Source organism: Lemur catta, chromosome 1 (genome assembly GCF_020740605.2).
Source record: "Lemur catta isolate mLemCat1 chromosome 1, mLemCat1.pri, whole genome shotgun sequence".
NCBI lineage: Eukaryota > Metazoa > Chordata > Mammalia > Primates > Lemuridae > Lemur > Lemur catta.
This window is the reverse complement of record NC_059128.1, coordinates 285802367-285820172: the sequence shown is the minus strand read 5'-3', so window position 1 is coordinate 285820172 and position 17806 is coordinate 285802367. Positions and strand designations below refer to the sequence as shown.

Sequence of the window (17806 nt, the reverse complement as noted above, 5' to 3'; positions counted from 1 at the left end):
GAGGAAGACCCCGTCTGACCCGGGTGATGCTGGGATGCTGTGCTCTGCTGCCCCTCCCCGGAGCCTGTGCCTGCTGCTGGGAAGGCCTGGCCTCCCACCGAGGCCACCCACAGCGTGGGCAGGGGTCTCGCCCACCTCTCAGGGAGGAAGCCCTTCAGCACCACCCTCGAGAGCTGCGACCGCAGGGGCAGGTGTGTGCGGAGGGGTGCAGTGGGGGCCGAGCAGTGCGCAGCCTGCACAGCTGTGCGTGGCATGCACGGGGTGGGCGGTGCCCTGCCCAGCCCTTGGCAGCCAGCCAGGAGGGGGACCCCTCCTGTCCACCCCAGACTCTCCAGGGAGCGACGACCCTTGATGGTGAGGCTCTGGGAGTTGCTTTACTTGGGGGGCCCTGGGGCATCACCAAGGCTTGTCGGCACCACAGTGAGAGCCGGCGCAGACAGCCAGCGCCCCCACCCGCCCTCCACGCGGCTCACCTTCTCCCCCTTGGCTCCGTCGCTGCCCGGGCTGCCCTTGGCTCCGGGGTCTCCCCTGCGCCCCTGCAGGGAACAGGTGTGTCGGAGGGGAGCAGCCCCCCAGCCCTGTGCGCCCAGAGCTGCTCTGGGCCCGGGTGCTCCCCCAGGAGGACGCTGGCTTTGGGGACAGGGACAGGGCTCCCAGCACTCCTCCCAGATGGCCTTGGCCTGCCCTTCGGGCTGTGCCCTAAACCCTCATCCTCCTGCCGGGTGGGCCCTGTCCCGGCTGAGGTTCGGGGAGGATGTCGGCTCCTGGTCAGCCCTGAGCCCCGGGGGAGTGGGGCCGGCGAGGACATCACGAGGTCGCGCCGCAGACTCCCAGGCCCGCTCGCCCTCAGGGTTCGGCCCCTTAGAGGATCAGCCACCCCGTGCAGGACGCCCAGGGGCAGCCATGCTGGGCGGGGACGCTGTGTGGGACCCACACGTGGGCGCCTGGTCTCCGTGTTCAGCCCTCGCTGGGTCCTGCAGGGAGGTCAGGGGCCACCCCCCGGGGCAGGGCCGGCTGAGCCCAGCCGACACGGGGTCCTGCCCAGGCTCCAGTGCCCTCTCTGCTGCAATGGGGGTGTGGGGCACGCGCCCAGGGGCCAGGACCTCGGCGTTGGACACCAGAGCGGGGGCTGGGCAGGCGGGTGGAGCGAGGGGTCCCCCAGGGCCCACGGGGATGGCAGACTCACGGGCTCGCCCTTGGGTCCGCGGGGCCCGGGCCCGCCCTTGGCTCCTTTCACGCCGGGACTTCCGGGGGATCCGTTGTTCCCTTGGTACCCCTGGGGAGGCAGGGACGGGGAGGCAGGGACGGTGGGGCTGTGCCAGGCTGCTGTGTGGCGCACAGCCCCGCCGTCTCCCGTGGGACCTGCCTGCATCACACGTGGGCGCCGGTGGGTGCCCCTCACACTCGGGGCGCCTGAGAAGGGTGCCCAGTCAGAGCGGCTGGCAGCTCACCTGGGGCACACGCCTGCCCTTCCCGCCACTCCCCTCCCCTGGGGCACCGCTGGTGAGAGTGGGCCGGGCCGTGTGCCCATGGCCGGGCGTGGCTGCTGAGCATGGGGGCCTCACCTTGCTGCCTTTGGCCCCGCTCTCCCCTGGGGGCCCTCTGCGTCCTGGGCGGCCGGCGTCCCCCTGGAAGGGTTTGCAGGAATCAGCCTCGGGCCCCTCGGCAGGGTGCCCAGCGGTGGGGCACGTACCACCCCCACATTGGGGGGCACAGGGATGCCGACGGAACCTCAGTCACTGCAGGGTGGTGACCCTGGCCTGCTCCGGCCCACACCCTGGGAGGTCACCTACCTTGGCACCTTGGTCTCCTCGCTCCCCCGGGCTGCCTGCCTCCCCTGGATAGCCGTCGGGGCCCTGAGAAGGAAGGCGAAAGGTGGGGTGCGGCATAGGCAGGGGCCAGCTGACGTGGGGCCAGGGCCGAGAGCGCCACATGCATTGTCTGGGCCTGGGAGGCAGCCCCGCCCTCACTGGAGGCCCCTGAGCCCTGGGCACGGCTGGCCTCTCAGCTGGGACGTGGAGCCTGGGGCAGGCGTGGGGCAACAGCGCCAGCGCTCCGCACACGCCAGGGTCCCGGGGCCCCGGGGGCCCACCAGGCCTGGGCACACAACCCAGAGGCTCCCGAGGGTGTCCCGTCATGAAACCCCAGACCCCACTGAGCCCCGGGCTGGGGTCGGGGACAGGCAGGGAGGGCTAGGCTGCAGGGAGAACCAAAGCGTGGGTGACACGCAGCTCCCCACGGCAGCCCAGCCAGCGCCCTCGTGCCCCGAGCCGAGGTCTTACGAGCAGCCTGAAGCTGCACTTACCCTGTTCCCCGTGTCTCCCTTGCAGCCGGGGGGGCCGATGCGCCCCAGCTTGCCCTGGAGGAGAAGAGGGGCAGAAGCGGCGTCAGAGCGGGATTCTGGGGTCAGCCATCAACGCAGCCATAGCCCAGGCCAGCGCTGCGTCGTGGGGCTGCCGGCTCTCGTCCCAGCACACGTGTGCAAATGTGATTCCACATGTGTGCATGTGATCTGCCGGGCCAGGCCAGATCTCGGGGTTCTGCAGGGCAGGCTGGGACGTCCCCAAGAGACCAGGCCCAGTGATGTGCCCGAGGCCCACTCTACCTTCTGTCCATCGGTCCCGTTCTTGCCGGCCAGACCGAGGGCCCCCTGGGGAGAGAAGGAAGAGGGGTCTCCATAAGCCCCCATGCTTGTGCCCTCCCAGCGGCAGAAAAGTGAGGCTGTGCCCGCCCACCTGCCTACCTTCCGACCGTCGGCTCCAAATTCACCCTGCAGGGGGAAAGCGAGGCCAGTTACCACGGCATCTTCCCGTGCCACAGACTTGCTGTCTCTGGGTGCAAGTCGGAGCCCGCCTGCCAAGCATGAGGCCAGAGGGACCCCAGAGCCACCCCGGTGCAAAGCCTGGGCCTGTCCCCCCAGGAGTGACCACAGGCTCTGATGGCTGCGGCCGCGGCGAGTCTGGCTGGGGCTGGTGCGAGGCCTGAGGTCCAGCCGAGGTCCAGCCGCTCAGAACCGCAACTCACCTTCTCCCCTTTGAAGCCAGGAACTCCCTGAGGGCAGAAGGAAAGAGCAGGCGTTACCCCACACTCCCAGAGAGCCGGCGAAGGGGCAGCTGGGATTCTAACAGAGTTGGTGGAGGTGGCCTGGCCAGGGGCCAGCCGGATGCTTGGTTTTGGGGTGACCTTCAACCTATCAAAGTGCTTCTCTTCCTTGGTAATGGGTGGGCGAGGTGGGCTGGGGCAGGGCTGGCGCTGGGGAGGGCCGGGCGAGGCCCTCCTGCCCACCGCAACTTGCCTTGGGTCCCGGGAATCCGATGGGGCCTTCGATGCCTGGATCGCCCTGTGGAGGAATAGAAAGCCGGATGTGACCCCAGCCAAGGTTTGGGGCTGGAGGGAGGCCGGGCGGGGACAGCACTGCGGATCCTCACCTGTCTCCCCTTCTGACCGGGCTCTCCCGGCTCGCCCATGTTGCCCTTGGCGCCCTAAAAGCAGATGACAGAGAAAAGGGTGAACCAGGGCAGGCAGGTGGCCACAGCCAGGAACCCCCCACAGCTCCTCTGAGAAGCTGCTTGGCGTGGATGTCAGGGAGGAAAGTCTGGCAGAACTCAGAGGCTGGGCAGAGGCTTCCGGAACATCACAGCTGTGCTCTGTCCTGGGGTCCTCTTGGCACCTCACTGCCCCTCAGACTCTAACCACAGTGGTCCCCATGGCAGGTTCCAGGAGCCCCACCCACAAGGACGGGGTCACTGCACTGCTGTGTGTGGCCAAGGCTGCCTGAAGAGGCAAATTCATTCCAGCCGTGGTGGGGCAGGCATGGCTGCCAGGACCTAGAGAAACCGGGGAAGGGGGTGGTGGGGAGGGTCTGGCTGGTGGCCTGGAGACATCTCATCCTAGAGAAAGTGCATCCAGATACCTACTGGTCCAGATGGTTCTCATCGGAATTTAGAAAGAAAATACGAAGCTTCTTAATAGTAACTTCTTATATAATGTTATTTTAAACTCTTTGTCTCATCTTAGAAGTTTCTTTCTTCTCCTCTGCCTTTCTCTACAATTTTTGACAGATGTGAATTACTGAAGTTTCAGAAACTCTGTTAGTGAATTTTGGAAAGATTTTATTATCTCCCTTTTGTTAAGAAAATGCACGGCCATTCCAGCCAGACTTCCTAACTACTTACCTGACAAACCACAAAGTGGCTGCTTCACGTTATCGAGCGGCCACATTATTAACAGTAACACGAGTGGTGCTTTATTACTCACCTGAGCAAGCCCAAGCAAGGTATTTCAGCGACATTGGTTAATGATTACAAAAACCTCCTACTTTTCCCAAAATGTCATTTAAAAGTGGACAAAAATCAAATTTTAGTTTCCGTAGGGTCACAAGTGTGTCAAGACCATCTGAGGCACAGCTGGCCTTAAATGTGGAGTTCAAGGAGAGATCGGGGACTTCCCGGTGGCTGGGCCGGGGGCCATCTGGGCATCTTACCTTCTGTCCGCGGTAGCCCTTGGGGCCGGGGGGCCCGGGGATCTCCAGGCAGCTCACCTTGTAGCACTGCGGGGAGGCAGAGAACCGGGTCAGGCCTGTGGGAGAACCCCCGGGTGCTCGGGACACGTGTGGCCCCCAAAAGCCCGCGTGGGGCTGGGTGCAGGAGCAGCCACGCAGGGGGCGGGAGACTGTGGTTCTCAGCCGAGGAAAACCAAGGCTGGGTTAAGTAACGAGAACTAAAGAGCACGTGCAGGGCACTGGCCGGGCACCATGTGTGTACAGGAGTTAACCCCGTGGGTCGGAGCCGGCCGGCTCCGGGGTGGGTGCGGGGTGGGTGCGGGGGACGGAGCCGCCAGCCCAGAGCCTGGCTCCGCGTCATCACTCGGCACGGTTGGGCGGGCGACCCTGACGCTGACTGGGACGGGGACTTGGGCTGGGAGCCTCTGTCCAAACGCAAACGTCTGGGCCCGGCGGGCGGGAGCCGCTGCGGTTGTCTCTGCGGTCGGTGCCCGGAGACGCAGAGGGCGGCCCTGGCGCTGGCGGGAAGGAGGCGCCACTCACCTCCCCGTAGGCTTCGTGTTTCTGCAGGAAAGACGGGGACGCCCGTGAGCTCGCGAGGCGCTGGGGTCCTCGGCCTCCTCGCCCCGCCCCCGCAAGGTCCCCACCCACCGGGCTCCGCCCCTCCCCGGCCCCGCCCCCGCCCCCGCAAGGTCCCCACCCCACCGGGCCCCGCCCCTCCCCGCCCCCGCCCCCGCAAGGTCCCCACCCCACCGGGCCCCGCCCCTCCCCGCCCCCGCCCCCCGCAAGGTCCCCACCCACCGGGCCCCGCCCCTCCCCGCCCCCGCCCCCGCAAGGTCCCCACCCCACCGGGCCCCGCCCCTCCCCGCCCCCGCCCCCGCAAGGTCCCCACCCACCGGGCCCCGCCCCCTCCTCGCCCCGCCCCCGCAAGGTCCCCACCCACCGGGCCCCGCCCCTCCCCGGCCCCGCCCCCGCCCCCGCAAGGTCCCCACCCCACCGGGCCCCGCCCCTCCCCGGCCCCACCCCCGCCCCCGCAAGGTCCCCACCCCACCGGGCCCCGCCCCCTCCTCGCCCCGCCCCCGTAATGTTCCCACCCACCGGGCCCCGCCCCCTCCTCGCCCCGCCCCCGCAAGGTCCCCACCCACTGGGCCCCGCCCCCTCCTCGCCCCGCCCCCGCAAGGTCCCCACCCACCGGGCCCCGCCCCTCCTCGCCCCGCCCCCGCAAGGTCCCCACCCCACCGAGCCCCGCCCCTCCTCGCCCCGCCCCCGCAAGGTCCCCACCCACCGGGCCCCGCCCGGCCCCCGCCCCCGCAAGGTCCCCACACACCGGGCCCCGCCCCTCCTCACCCCGCCCCCGCAAGGTCCCCCCCACCGAGCCCCGCCCCTCCTCGCCCCGCCCCCGCAAGGTCCCCACACACCGGGCCCCGCCCCTCCTCGCCCCGCCCCCGCAAAGTCCCACCCCACCGGGCCCCGCCCCTCCTCACCCCGCCCCCGCAAGGTCCCCACCCACTGGTCCCCGCCCCCTCCTCGCCCCGCCCCCGCAAGGTCCCCACCCACCGGGCCCCGCCCGGCCCCCGCCCCCGCAAGGTCCCCACCCCACCGGGCCCCGCCCCCTACCTGGGCCCGCCCCCTCCCCGCACCGCCAGCTCGCCCCTCCCCAGCCCCGCCCCGCCGGGCCCCGCGCGCCCGCACCATGACCCTGACGATGCGGTTGATCGTGTCCTGGTCGATGTCCGTGGACTCGGGCCGCATCGTGGCGTAGTCGCTGCGGTACAGCTCGAGCGGCGCGCTGGCGATGTCGCGCAGGCCCTGCTCCTTGGCGTTGCGGTTGGGGGCCACGGCGAAGAGCCGGATGCCCTCCTCGCGCGCAGCGCTCGGCCTGCAGCTTGACGCCGCCGCACGGGCTGCCGGTGACGTGGCCGTCGGTGATGACCACGGCGAAGTGCACGGCGCCGCGGCCGCCCGGCCTGCGCACCTGCTGCGTCATGTTGGCCAGCGCGCAGTCGGTGAAGGTGCCGCGGCGGAACGAGCGGATGCCCTGCAGGCTGCGCGTGAAGGACGCGCGGTCGCTGCCCGGCGGGCTGAACACCTCCACCTGGTCCGAGAAGTGCAGGCCGCCGTAGCGCCAGCTCAGGGCCACCTGGCCCAGGTAGACCTCGTCCTGCAGCTGGCTGATGAACTGCGGCACGAACTGCTGCATGTGGTAGAGCAGGATGTCCGTGGGCGACTGCATGGCCACGCTCTCCGAGGTGTCCAGCACGAAGTACACGTTGATCGGGCAGTCGGCCTTCTCTGGGGGGCACGGGCCTGTCACGGCCTGTCACGCCGCCACCCCCCGCCGCCGCCCTAGCCCGGGGCCCGCCCCGCGCGCCCCCATGGCGTACCTGGGCAGTTGTTGTTTCTATCGGAGGCGGGTGGCGCGACCACCTCCTGCTGCTGGGCGCGGAGGGTCCCCAGGAGTCCGCAGACCAGGAGCGCGGAGCAGAGGCCCCGCAGCAGCATCTTGGCAGCACCGTGTGCCCTGAGGCGCTGCAATAGGGCGGAGGGGTCGCTGCAGACGCACCCGGCCCCCCAACTCTCGGCCCCCACGCGGGCGCACAGCAGGTCAGCGGGACGGGCCTGCCCCTCACTCCTCGAGGAAGGGGCCCGCGCCCAGCACACGTGGCCACCAGCGTCGGGGCTGGGGGCGCACCCTCTCCTCCGCTCTGGGCGGGACCACAGACGGTTAGTGGGTGCACCGGGCTCAGTTCTAGGTGGGATTTGGACGTTCAAGGCCCCTCCCTGTCCTCCTCGGAGCCTGGGTGCAGGTGCAGACTGGAGGCCCCTCCCCTGCCTGGGTCTGCGGAAGCAGCGGCAGAGGGGAGGGCGGGGAATATGCCCAGCGGCTCCCAGGGGAGGGCAAGTCACCCTCCCTAGGGCCTGGTTTCTTTCCTCCCCTTCATTTATTTATGCTTTAGAGACAGGGTCTCACTCTGTCACCCAGGCTGGAGTGCGGTGTGATCACAGCTCACTGCAGCCTCAAACTCCTGGGCTCAATTGAACCTCCTGCCTCAGCCTCCCCAGTAGCTGGGACTACAGGTGAGTGCCACCATGCCCAGATAATTTTAATTTTGTTTTGTAAAGACAGCATCTCGCTTTGTTGTCCAGGCTGGTCTTGAACTCCTGGCCTCAAGTGATCTTCCCACCTTGCCCTCCGAAAGTGCTGGGACTACCGATGTGAGCTACGGTGCCCAGCCTCCTCCCCTTTGAATGGGACACGGATAACTGAGGGAGGACTCTATCAAGTGCCAGGGGGACCCAGTCTGGGTTCCGCTGGGTACCAGGTCCCCAGAACAAGTGGATCCAGTCCCCTCTCCCTTGGACATCCTGGCTGGCCATGAGCTCCAGGAGGAGCTGGAGGAGCCCATAGGATGGACCCAGAGCTGGCCTTGCTGTGCCTGCTGGCCAGGGTCGTTGCGGACACCTGGCTCCCATAGTGGGGCTGGTACAAGGACCTGGTTCAAAACATCCAGTTCGAGGAGACGACACGGAGTCAGTGTGGGCATGACCCTCCACTCCGTGCAAATGCCCATCAAGATCGCCGAAGGCCCAGGGAAACGGAGACAAGCCCCCATGCTGGAACCAGGGGAGGGGCTGCCCCAGAGGGCCCGGAAGGGTCTCTGATTGTGAGGGTAGGTGACCCAGGTCAGACCCGCCCAGCCCCAGCCAGGAGGAACAGCAACACTGGCAGGAAGCTCTTTCCCAGAAGGCTCTAGCCAGGCAGTTTGTGGGTGAGTTCTTGCACACCTTCAAGGGCTAACAACACAAAAAGATAAACTTGTTTGCAATTCATTTTTAAACCTGGCATAACCTGAGACTTAAACTTGATAAAAGAAATCCCTAAAACTAACTCTATAGATAAACATCGCTTTTGGATACAGTTACAAAAATTCTAACTCAGATGAAGTTAGTTAAGAATACAATGATTTAACAAACACTAGGAAATATATTAATGTAAGTCACAAATAAAAAGAGAAAAATATGCAATTGCCTTAATAGGTCTCCCAAATATCTATTTCTAATGAAGAAAAAATAAAACCAGACAAGGGAAACCTCATAAGAAACTTAGGAGTAGAATTAACATTATAAAGAATATAAATTTCAAATCAACAGCTAACATCATATTTTACACACAAAAAAGTAAAAAATAGTGGTTCTTATTTTTGTGGCTGATGCACCCCTCTAAGACTCTGGACAATTTCACCTGACAACAATGCACAGATACCCGTATGCAGAAATCACGTCTGTGAATCCAGGGATCCCACTCATAACTCTGACTGTGGGTTAATACTTGCATAGTACGCGAATGCCTGCTAGAGTCCCGCACACAAAGGAAGGCATAGAGTGCCGACCTCACTGACCTCATTGCTCTGTGTTGTGTAGATGCAATGAGACAGTAAAAAGAAACAAAGTATAAATGTTGGAAAAGAGACAAAACTATCCTTGTTAAAGATAGGACTGTCTACCTGGACAATCCAAGAAAATCAAGTGAACAAAGTTTTGAAGCGAGTGAGCGAGAGAATTTACTGAGCCAGTTAGAAAAATATATACAGAAATCTATTGATTTTTTTCTAACAACCAATTAGAAAATGTTATGGAAAAAATGCTGTTTACATGAATGAGAAAAACAACATAAATCGAAGGAATAAACTTAATAGGAATGTGCAGGACTTATGAAAAAAACTCAAAATTTTTTTGAGGAACACATTGGAGAGACAAACCTTGTTTTTGGATGAGAAGTCATCCAAATTCCTTAAACTGCTATTTAGAAATATCAGTTATGTCTAATTGAAATTATAAATGAATGCAATTTAAATTAAAATTTCTAAGAAAAATTTTTGATTTTTTGCTGGTAGGAGTTGGCAAAATGAATCTCAATGTCACTTAAAAGAATAAGTAAAAGTAGCAGAGGACAAAAATAAGAGTGATGAAAAAACTTGCACTATCAAGTGCAAATGATACAATAAAATTACAATTTTGGGTCTTGGTTCTGGAACAGGCCAACTGACCACGCAGCAATGGGCACAACAGTCAACAAGGACTTAGGAAATGGTAGGTGGCCCTTCAGAGTGGCGGAAGCAGGCGGGGACAGGGCTCACCATGTGGCCAGGAATAAAGGGGATTCCACCTCCCATGGTGCACCCAAATAAATCCCAGCCAAAGTAAGTGTCTGGGTGGGAAACATGAATCAAAACGTCTTTGAAGAAAACAGAATGTGCAGCTACGGAGCTCCCACATGTGACCCTCGTTACAATGAAAGCAACATGAACAGAGTAGAAACAGACCCAGCAGCAGGCGGTAGTGTTCCCAATGCGTGATCAAGACTTTATATCCATAAGATATAAAAATTTTGATGGTCTGTTATTAGGTGCATAAATATTTATAATCATTATATCTTTTTGCTATATTGAGTCTTTTATTCATATATAATATACCTGTTTTTCTCTTGTAACTTTTTGTTTTTTTGGTCTGATATGACTATAGCCACCCTCGCTTTCCTTTGGTCACTGTTACATGGAGTATCATTTCCCATCCTTTCACTGTCAACCTAACCTATTTACGTCTTTGGATCTAAAGTGAGTGTCTTGTAGACAGCATACAGTTAGTTAGATGATGTTTTTTTAAATCCATTCTGTCAATCTCTGTCTTTTGGAGAGTTTTAATCCATTTACATTTAAAATGATTGCTGATAAAGAGAGACTTCTTTCATTTTGCTTTTGTTTTCTATATGCCTTAAGGATTTTTTGTCCCTCATTTCCTGCATTGCTGTCTTCTTTTGTGTTTAGTTGATTGTTTGCTAGTGAAACATTTAAACATTTCTCATTTCCTTTTTTTTGTATTTATTCTTTCATTTCTTGTGGTTATCATGAAGATTACATTAAATATCCTAAAATTATAACAGTATACACCGAATTTATAACAGCTTAACTCTGATAGTATACAAAAACCCTGCGCCTTTAACAGCTCTCTTTGCAACCCTTTCAGTTATTGATGCCACAAAATTACATTTTTATATATTGTGTGTCCCAAAACATAAAGTAATATTACTTTTAATTCATTAGTTTTTAAATTATGTAGTAAATATAGAATTACTAATCAAAGTTACAATAATACTAGCATTTAGACTAGTAATTGTTTTTTAAAAATGTATTTGTCTCTTAAATCAAGTAGAAAACATAAAGTTGAGTTACACACCATTGTTACAATAATACTAGCTTTTATAATTGCCCATGTATTTGCTTTTACTATGATCTTTATTTTTTCATATAACTTTGAGTTACTGCCTAATATCTTTTCATTTCCACCTATAGGACTCCCTTTAGCATTTCCTACAGGGCAGATCTAGTGGTAATGAACACCCTCAGCTCTTGTTTATCTGGTAATATCTTAATTTCTTTCTCCCGTATGTTTGAAGGACAGTTTTGCTGGATGGATATAGGCATCTTGGTTGACAGTTTTTTTTTTTTTTCTTTTAGCACTTTGAGTATTTGTCCCACTGTCTCTGGCCTTCAGAGTTTCTATGAAGAGATTTGCTGACAATCTTATTAAGAATCACTTGTATGTGATGAGTCATTCTATCTTGCTGATGTCAAAATTCTTTGTCTTTGGGTTTTGACAGTTTGATTATGTTTCATTGTGGGCCTCTTTGATTTCATCCTACTCGGAGTTCATTGAGCTTCTTTGAGGTTTATATTCATGTCATTCATCAAATTTGGGAATGTTTCAGCCATTCTTTCTTCAAATATTCTCTGTGCCCCTTTCACTCTCTTCTTCTGGGACTCTTACGGTGTGTATGTTGGTTCACTCAATAGTGTCCCGCAGGTCCCTTAGGTCTTACTCACTTTCATTCAATATTTTTCTTTCTGTTCCTCAGACTGAATGATTTATTTCCATCATCCTATCTTCAAGTTCACTGATTCTTTATTCTGCCTGCTCAAATCTGCCCTTGAATTCCTCTAGTGAATTTTTAATTTCAGTTATTGTACTTTTCAGCTCCAGAATTTCTTTTTTGGTTTCTTTTTAGATTTTCTAGCTTTTTTTTTTTGATATTCCCACTTTGCTTATACATAGTTTCCTTGACTTTCTCCACATCTTCCTTTAGTTCTTTGAGCACCTTTAATGTAGTTCTTTGAAAGCCTTTGTGCAGTAGGCCCACCATCAAGGCTTTTTCACTGACAGTTTTTGTTGGTGTATCCTTTTTCCCTTTGACTTTTTGAATACTGGACATTTGAATTCAATAATGTAGTAACTCTAGAAATCAGAATCTTCCCCTTCCCCAGGGCTTTCTGGTTTTTAAAAAAATCTTTTTGATCATTGTAGGCTGTCTCTGTGCTAAGGATAAGCATAAAGTGTAAACTTAAGGTCTTTTCAGGTTTTTTCTGAACCTGTGCCTTTTCCTGGGCATGCCAATGACTTTCTAGTTTCCTTCGTGTATGTGGCTGCTTTTGAATGGCTAGTCTTTAAGGTCTGGCTCCCATAAGGGGAAATAGAGAAAAATGAAGAGGGGGGGGAAGGTGCCAGCTCTTTAAATCTCCTAGAAGTCACTTTAGCCAGAGGGGGAAGGGCTTGCAACAATGAGGGGAGGTGCAAACAACAATGGCAGTGTCGACAGATTTAAAAAGACAGACATCGCACAAAGTATCTTCTTTGAATAATCTCGATGTAACAGACAAATTCCTAGAAATACAAAACCTATCAAGAGCAAACCATGAGGAAATAGAAAATCTGAATAGATCTGTAACTGGTAAGGAGATTGAATCAATCAGTAATCAGAAATCTAATGACAAAGAAAATCCCTGGACTTGATGGCTTCACTGGTGAATTCTACCAAATATTTACAGAAAAACTAACAGTAAAGCCTCTCAAAATTTTCAAAAACTTTGAAGAGAACACTACCCAACTCTTCCTTGTGAGGCCAGGATTATCTTCATACCAGAGCTAGACAAAGACACTACAAGAGAAGAAAACTATACCACAATATCTCTTAGGAACATTGATATAAAAATCCTCAACAAAAGACTACCAAACTGAATTCACTATAATCCATTCAATTAAATGGATTATACACCATGGCCAAGTGAGATTTATTTATGGAAGGCAAGGATAGTTCAACATACAAAAATCAATCAGTGTGATGCTCATTAACAGAATGAAGGAGGAAAAAGACCGAAGTGATCATCTGAACTGATGCAGAACAAGCATTTGACAAAATTTAACACCCTTTCATGATAAAATACTCAACAAACTAGGAATAGAAGAAAACTACCTCAACAACATAAAAGCCATATTATATGAAAAACTCATAGCAAAAATTATACTCAATTATGAAAAACTGAAAGCTTTTTCAGGAACAAGGCAAGGATGCCTGTTTTAACCACTTTTATTCAGCTTAGTACTGGAAGTCCTAGCCAGAGCAATTGGGAAAGAAAAAGAAATAAAAAAAAAATTCCAGTTGCAAAGTAAAATTATCTCTGTTCACTGATGGTATGATCTTATATGTAGAAAACCCTAAATATTCCACAAAAACTGTATAACTAATAAACAAATTCATCAAAGTAGCCGGTTACAAAGTCGACACACAAAAATCAGTAGCATTTCTGTCCACTAACAATTAATAATCCAAAAAGGAAGTTAAGAAATCAATTCCATTTACTATAGTATCAAAAATAATAAAATATTTAAATGTTAACTTAGGAGGTGAAAGACTTCTACAGTGAACATTACAAAACATTTCTGAAAGACATTAAAGAATATGTAAAAAAGAGAACATATCCATATTTATGGATCAAAACTTAATATTTTTAAGCTATCAGTACTACCCAAATTGATTTACAGATTTAATGCAATCCCTAGCAAAATCCCAGTGATATTTTTTGCAGAAATAGAAAACCCCTCCTAAAATACATATGGAATCCCAATAGCCAGAACGATCTTGAAAGAAAAGAACCAGGCAGGAGGACGCCCACTTCCTGATTTCAAAACTTACTGACTGTAAAAAGCTGCAGTTACCCACAGCGTGGCCCTGGCGTGAGGACAGACACATGGACCAGTGGAGTAGAGTGCAGAGCCCAGAAACAAACCCTCGCACTAGGGTCAAGTGATCCTCAACAAGGCTGCCAAGGCCATTCGATATAGGAAAGACGGTCTTTTCAACAAACGGTGCTGGGACACTAGATCCCCACGTGCAAAAGAATGAGGCTAGACCCTCAACTAACACCAACATTAACTCAAAGTGGACCCACGGCCTAAATGTAAGACCTAAAACGTTACAACCCTTAGAAGAAGACATGGGGCAATGACTTCGTGACAGTGGATTTGGTATTGATTTCTCGCATATGACAACAAGCACACAGGAAAAGAGAAAACTGATAAATTGGACATCAAAATCTAAAGCTTTTTTTTGCATCAAAGGGCACTGCCAATACAGTAAAAAGGCAGCCCACAGAATGGGAGAAAATATCTGCAAATCATGTATCTGGTAAGGGATTAGTATCCAGAATGTATAGAGAATTCCTAAAACTCAGCCGCAAAAACAACCTGATTCAAAAATGGGCAAAGGACTTAAATAGACATTTTTTCCAAGAAGATACACACGTGGCCCATAAGCACAAGAAAAGATGCTCGACACCACTAGTCATTAGGGACATGAAGTACCGCTTCACACCAATTAGGCTACTATAAAAAAATCCAGGAAATAGCAAGTGTTGGGGAAGCCGTGGAGAACCCGGAACCTTCCTGCACTGTTGGTGGGACGTAAAGTGGTGCAGCGGCTGGAAAGCAGAAAGGCAGCAGAAATGCAATGGCCAAATGATCGGGCGAATTCCTGGGTTTACACTCAAAGGAGCTGAAGTGGGGTCTGGAAGAGATACTTGCACCCCGCATTCACCGCATTGGTGCGCAGCAGCTAAGACAGGACGGCAACCCAGTGTCCCGCCACAGGCGGTAAACAGAGAGGGGTGTGCACAGTGCAATGTCACTCAGCTTTCAGAAGGAAGGAGGGTCTGGCATACATTGGGAGGACAGTAGCTACATGAAACAAGCTGGTCACAAAACGGCAAATGAGACATGATGCCACTTATATGAGTCACCCCAAGTAGCCAAATTCGCAGAGACAGAGAGCAGAAGGGTGGGTGCCGGGACGGGGGTGGGGGGGTTAGTGTTGAACGGATTCGGGTTTCGGAGATGGGCGGTGGTGACGGTTGTGTAACCACACGAACGTACTCGGTACCGCTGGCCCGTTACACTTGCAAATGGTTAAGATGGTGAATTTCCTGTTGTGTGCATTTTACCACCGTAAAACAACTCGGGAAGAAAAGCTCTCACAAATCAGTAAAACACGGACACCGTTAGGGACACGGGGGAGTCACGGTAAAACTACAGTCAGTGGACAAATAATGTCCCGCACAAAGGCCAGAGACAGGCAGAAGGAACCCACAACAAGGCGTCGTCCTTCCGCTATGAAATGGGCAAAAAGACAAGACTGACACCGTCCACTGCGGAGAACACCGGGCCCTTCCCCAGCGCCCTGGAGGGCCTGACAACAGGCTGGAAAAGTGTCAACTTTTCAGACCCTCAGACCCAGAACCTGCGCTTCCAAGAGCAGCCCTCAGGGCCGGGGTCCCCTCCCTGCCTGTCACAGCGCCCGCCGTGCGCTGGTCGCCGTCGGGGCGGGACGTCGTGTTCAACCCTCTGGGTGGGTCCGGGGCGGCCCCGGAGAGCGCAGGCCCCGCATGTCCCCAGGGCAGGGCTGGCTCCCCGGTCCATCCAACGCCCACCCCCACCCCCGGCTTTGCAAAAACCTGCGAAAGAGGCCACGGGAGGAGGCGACTCATCCAAATGTGGGCCGTGCTTACAAGGAAAGAGTCTATCTCGGTTTTTCTTAAAATAATCACGAAAGCGACATTTCCCCGGCTTTTTAATACCGCATTTTGTGGCTGTAAACGCGGCCTATCCACACTGCGGGCATCTGGAGACCCCCGCCCCGCCCGAGCTGCGGCGCCCAGCCCCGGGGGCAGCGGAGGAGGCCCCCCCAGCTCTGCACCCGTCCGGGGGCCGCAGCGCCGGGAGGGCTGAGCGCGGGCCGGGGGCCCAAATGTGGAGCCACAAAGGCGGGCGTGACCCAGCCCTCCCAGGGGGCACATCTGTCACGCCGGGACGGCCAAGTCCCGGGGTGCGGCCCGCCGTCCCCGGCCCGCTGGAGTCGCGCTCCCGCCGCGGCCCCCGCTCCGGCGTCAGGGCCAGGACTCGCGGACCCCGCGCGGGGCGCTCCGGGCGCGGTCACGTCCCCGACAGGGGGTCCCCGGGCCGCGAGGGCGCTTACCGATCCCGGAGCGGGCGTCGGGCGCCCTGGCTGGACACGTCCCGAGGATCTCCGGGTCCCGACGGCCGAGACGCGGCGCCGAGTGGGCCGGAGGGAGGGGACCGCGGCGGGGGCCGCCCACTTTATACCCGCAGCCCCGCCCGCGCGGTGCGTCCCGGCCGCGCGGCCACCGGGAGGCGCTGCGGCCCCGCGGATGGGACCGTCGAGGGTTGGGGCCGGCGGGCCGGGAGGGGGCGGGAGGGATGGGGAGGGGGTCGGAAGGGACCCGGACGGGGCGGCGGGAGTGGGAAGGGGGGTCGGGGGACGGCGGGGGGCTGGGAGGGGACGGGGTTTGGTGGCGCACGGCGGGAGGGGACGGGGCGGGGCATGGGAGGGGGCGGAGGGCCCGAGGGGGGCAGGAGGGGGTGGGGGCAGGGAGCCTGCCACCCCTCTGCAAAGTAGTCCCGCCTGGTCCGCACAGTCTCCGACTTCACGTCCGTGCCTGGCCGCTTGTCGCCCCGTCCCCACTTCCTGGGCGACCTGGCCCTGGGCGGTGTCTACTCCCGGCCTAGGGCGTTGGGGAGCACGAGCCGTGTGTCTCCCCGGTGCCCCCTCGCTGCAGCCGCGCCCCGGCAAGGGCAGGCTCAGACCCCCGCTCCATTCCCGCGTCGGAACGTGCTGTGGGCGCCCCGACCACCTGCACAAGCGGGGGCGCTCCTGGGGCGAGAGGGGTGCGGTCCGGGATGAGGGGCTGCTGCCCTGGGGTGCTGAGGAGGTGGGCCAGGGCCTGGCGGAGCCACCCTTCCACCCTGGGGCCGCCAGGACGTCCCTGAGCCCAGCCAGGCGGGGTGAGAAGGGGTCCTGGGGTGGGCAGGCTGTGGCTGGGATCCCCACCCCACCCTGGAGGCACAGCCCCTGGCCCCCCGGGCTCCTCCAGGTGGGGCGCAGGCAGGGCGGGGGCCACAGCAGAGCAATCCCTGCAGGGCCCAGGCGGCCGGCGGTTTGCTCCAGCTGCAATCTCTGCCGTAAGCCCCTTCCCCAGGACGAGAGCCCCTGAGCTCTGGTCACCTGTGCCCCGGGAGGTGGCCTCCGTGTGCGGACCCCCTCCCGTCTCCGGGCGCCCTCCCTCCACCACGCTTTCCATCCGTGTCCGTCTCTGGGCGGATGGAAAGGGGCGGAGGGCGGGGCTCTGTGGAGCTGCCGTGTCCCCAACGTGCGGGTGGTGGTGGAACAACTTTCCCCAACTTTCCCAAGGAGGGAAAAAGCTGCCATGGAGCCACCCGACAGGGCACTCGTCCCCAAACGCCCCTGCCTGGCGTCCAGGGGCCAGCAAGGCCTGTCCTGGCCCCGCGCAGCACTGCATGGCCTCCCACCTGCTCCTGGTTCCCAGAGCCCCGCGCTGGGGCGGGACCACCTGGCAGCTCCTGCGGTCAGGGCCTCGCCCCTCGCCCCTCGCCCTGCCCACCCTCCCCGGCAGCAGCAGCCTTGGGAGGTGGGGTGTGAGGGTGCGAGTGAGTGAGTGTGCGTGTGAGTGTGAGTGTGCATGTGCTGTGTGTGAGTGTGCGTGTGTATGTGTGTGTGTGTTAGTGTGCTGTGTGTGCATGTGCATGTGCTGTGTGTGTGTGAGTGCATGTGCTGTGTGTGAGTGTGCATGTGTGTGTGTGCATGTATGTTCGTGTGCTGTGCATGTGCTGTGTGTGTGTGTGAGTGCATGTGCTGTGTGTGTGTGCATGTGCTGTGTGTGAGTGTGCATGTGTGTGTGTATGTTCGTGTGCTGTGCGTGTGCTGTGTGTGAGTGTGCGTGTGCTGTGTGTGAGTGTGTGTGAGTGTGTGTGTGTGAGAGTGTGCGTGTGTGTATGTTCATGTGCTGTGTGTGTGCTGTGTGTGAGTGTGCGTGTGTGTGTGAGTGTGTGTGTGAGTGTGCTGTGTGTGCATGTGCATGTGCTGTGTGTGTGTGCGAGTGAGTG

General features: G+C 56.8%; 1 protein-coding gene across 1 annotated transcript in view; it reads right to left on the bottom strand.

Moving 5' to 3' along the window:
• The window catches only part of COL6A2 (collagen type VI alpha 2 chain), a 28904-nt gene extending 12962 nt beyond the window's left edge, over positions 1 to 15942 (bottom strand). The window contains 16 exon segments of the mRNA XM_045540853.1: positions 474 to 536; positions 1187 to 1276; positions 1566 to 1628; positions 1794 to 1856; positions 2306 to 2359; positions 2606 to 2650; positions 2744 to 2770; positions 3025 to 3051; positions 3296 to 3340; positions 3429 to 3482; positions 4484 to 4549; positions 5045 to 5065; positions 6194 to 6370; positions 6372 to 6793; positions 6886 to 7030; positions 15861 to 15942. Coding sequence (XP_045396809.1) covers positions 474 to 536; positions 1187 to 1276; positions 1566 to 1628; positions 1794 to 1856; positions 2306 to 2359; positions 2606 to 2650; positions 2744 to 2770; positions 3025 to 3051; positions 3296 to 3340; positions 3429 to 3482; positions 4484 to 4549; positions 5045 to 5065; positions 6194 to 6370; positions 6372 to 6793; positions 6886 to 7003 — 1335 coding nt within the window. The 5' untranslated portion in view covers positions 7004 to 7030; positions 15861 to 15942.
• Between the last annotated feature and the right edge of the window lie 1864 nt (positions 15943 to 17806).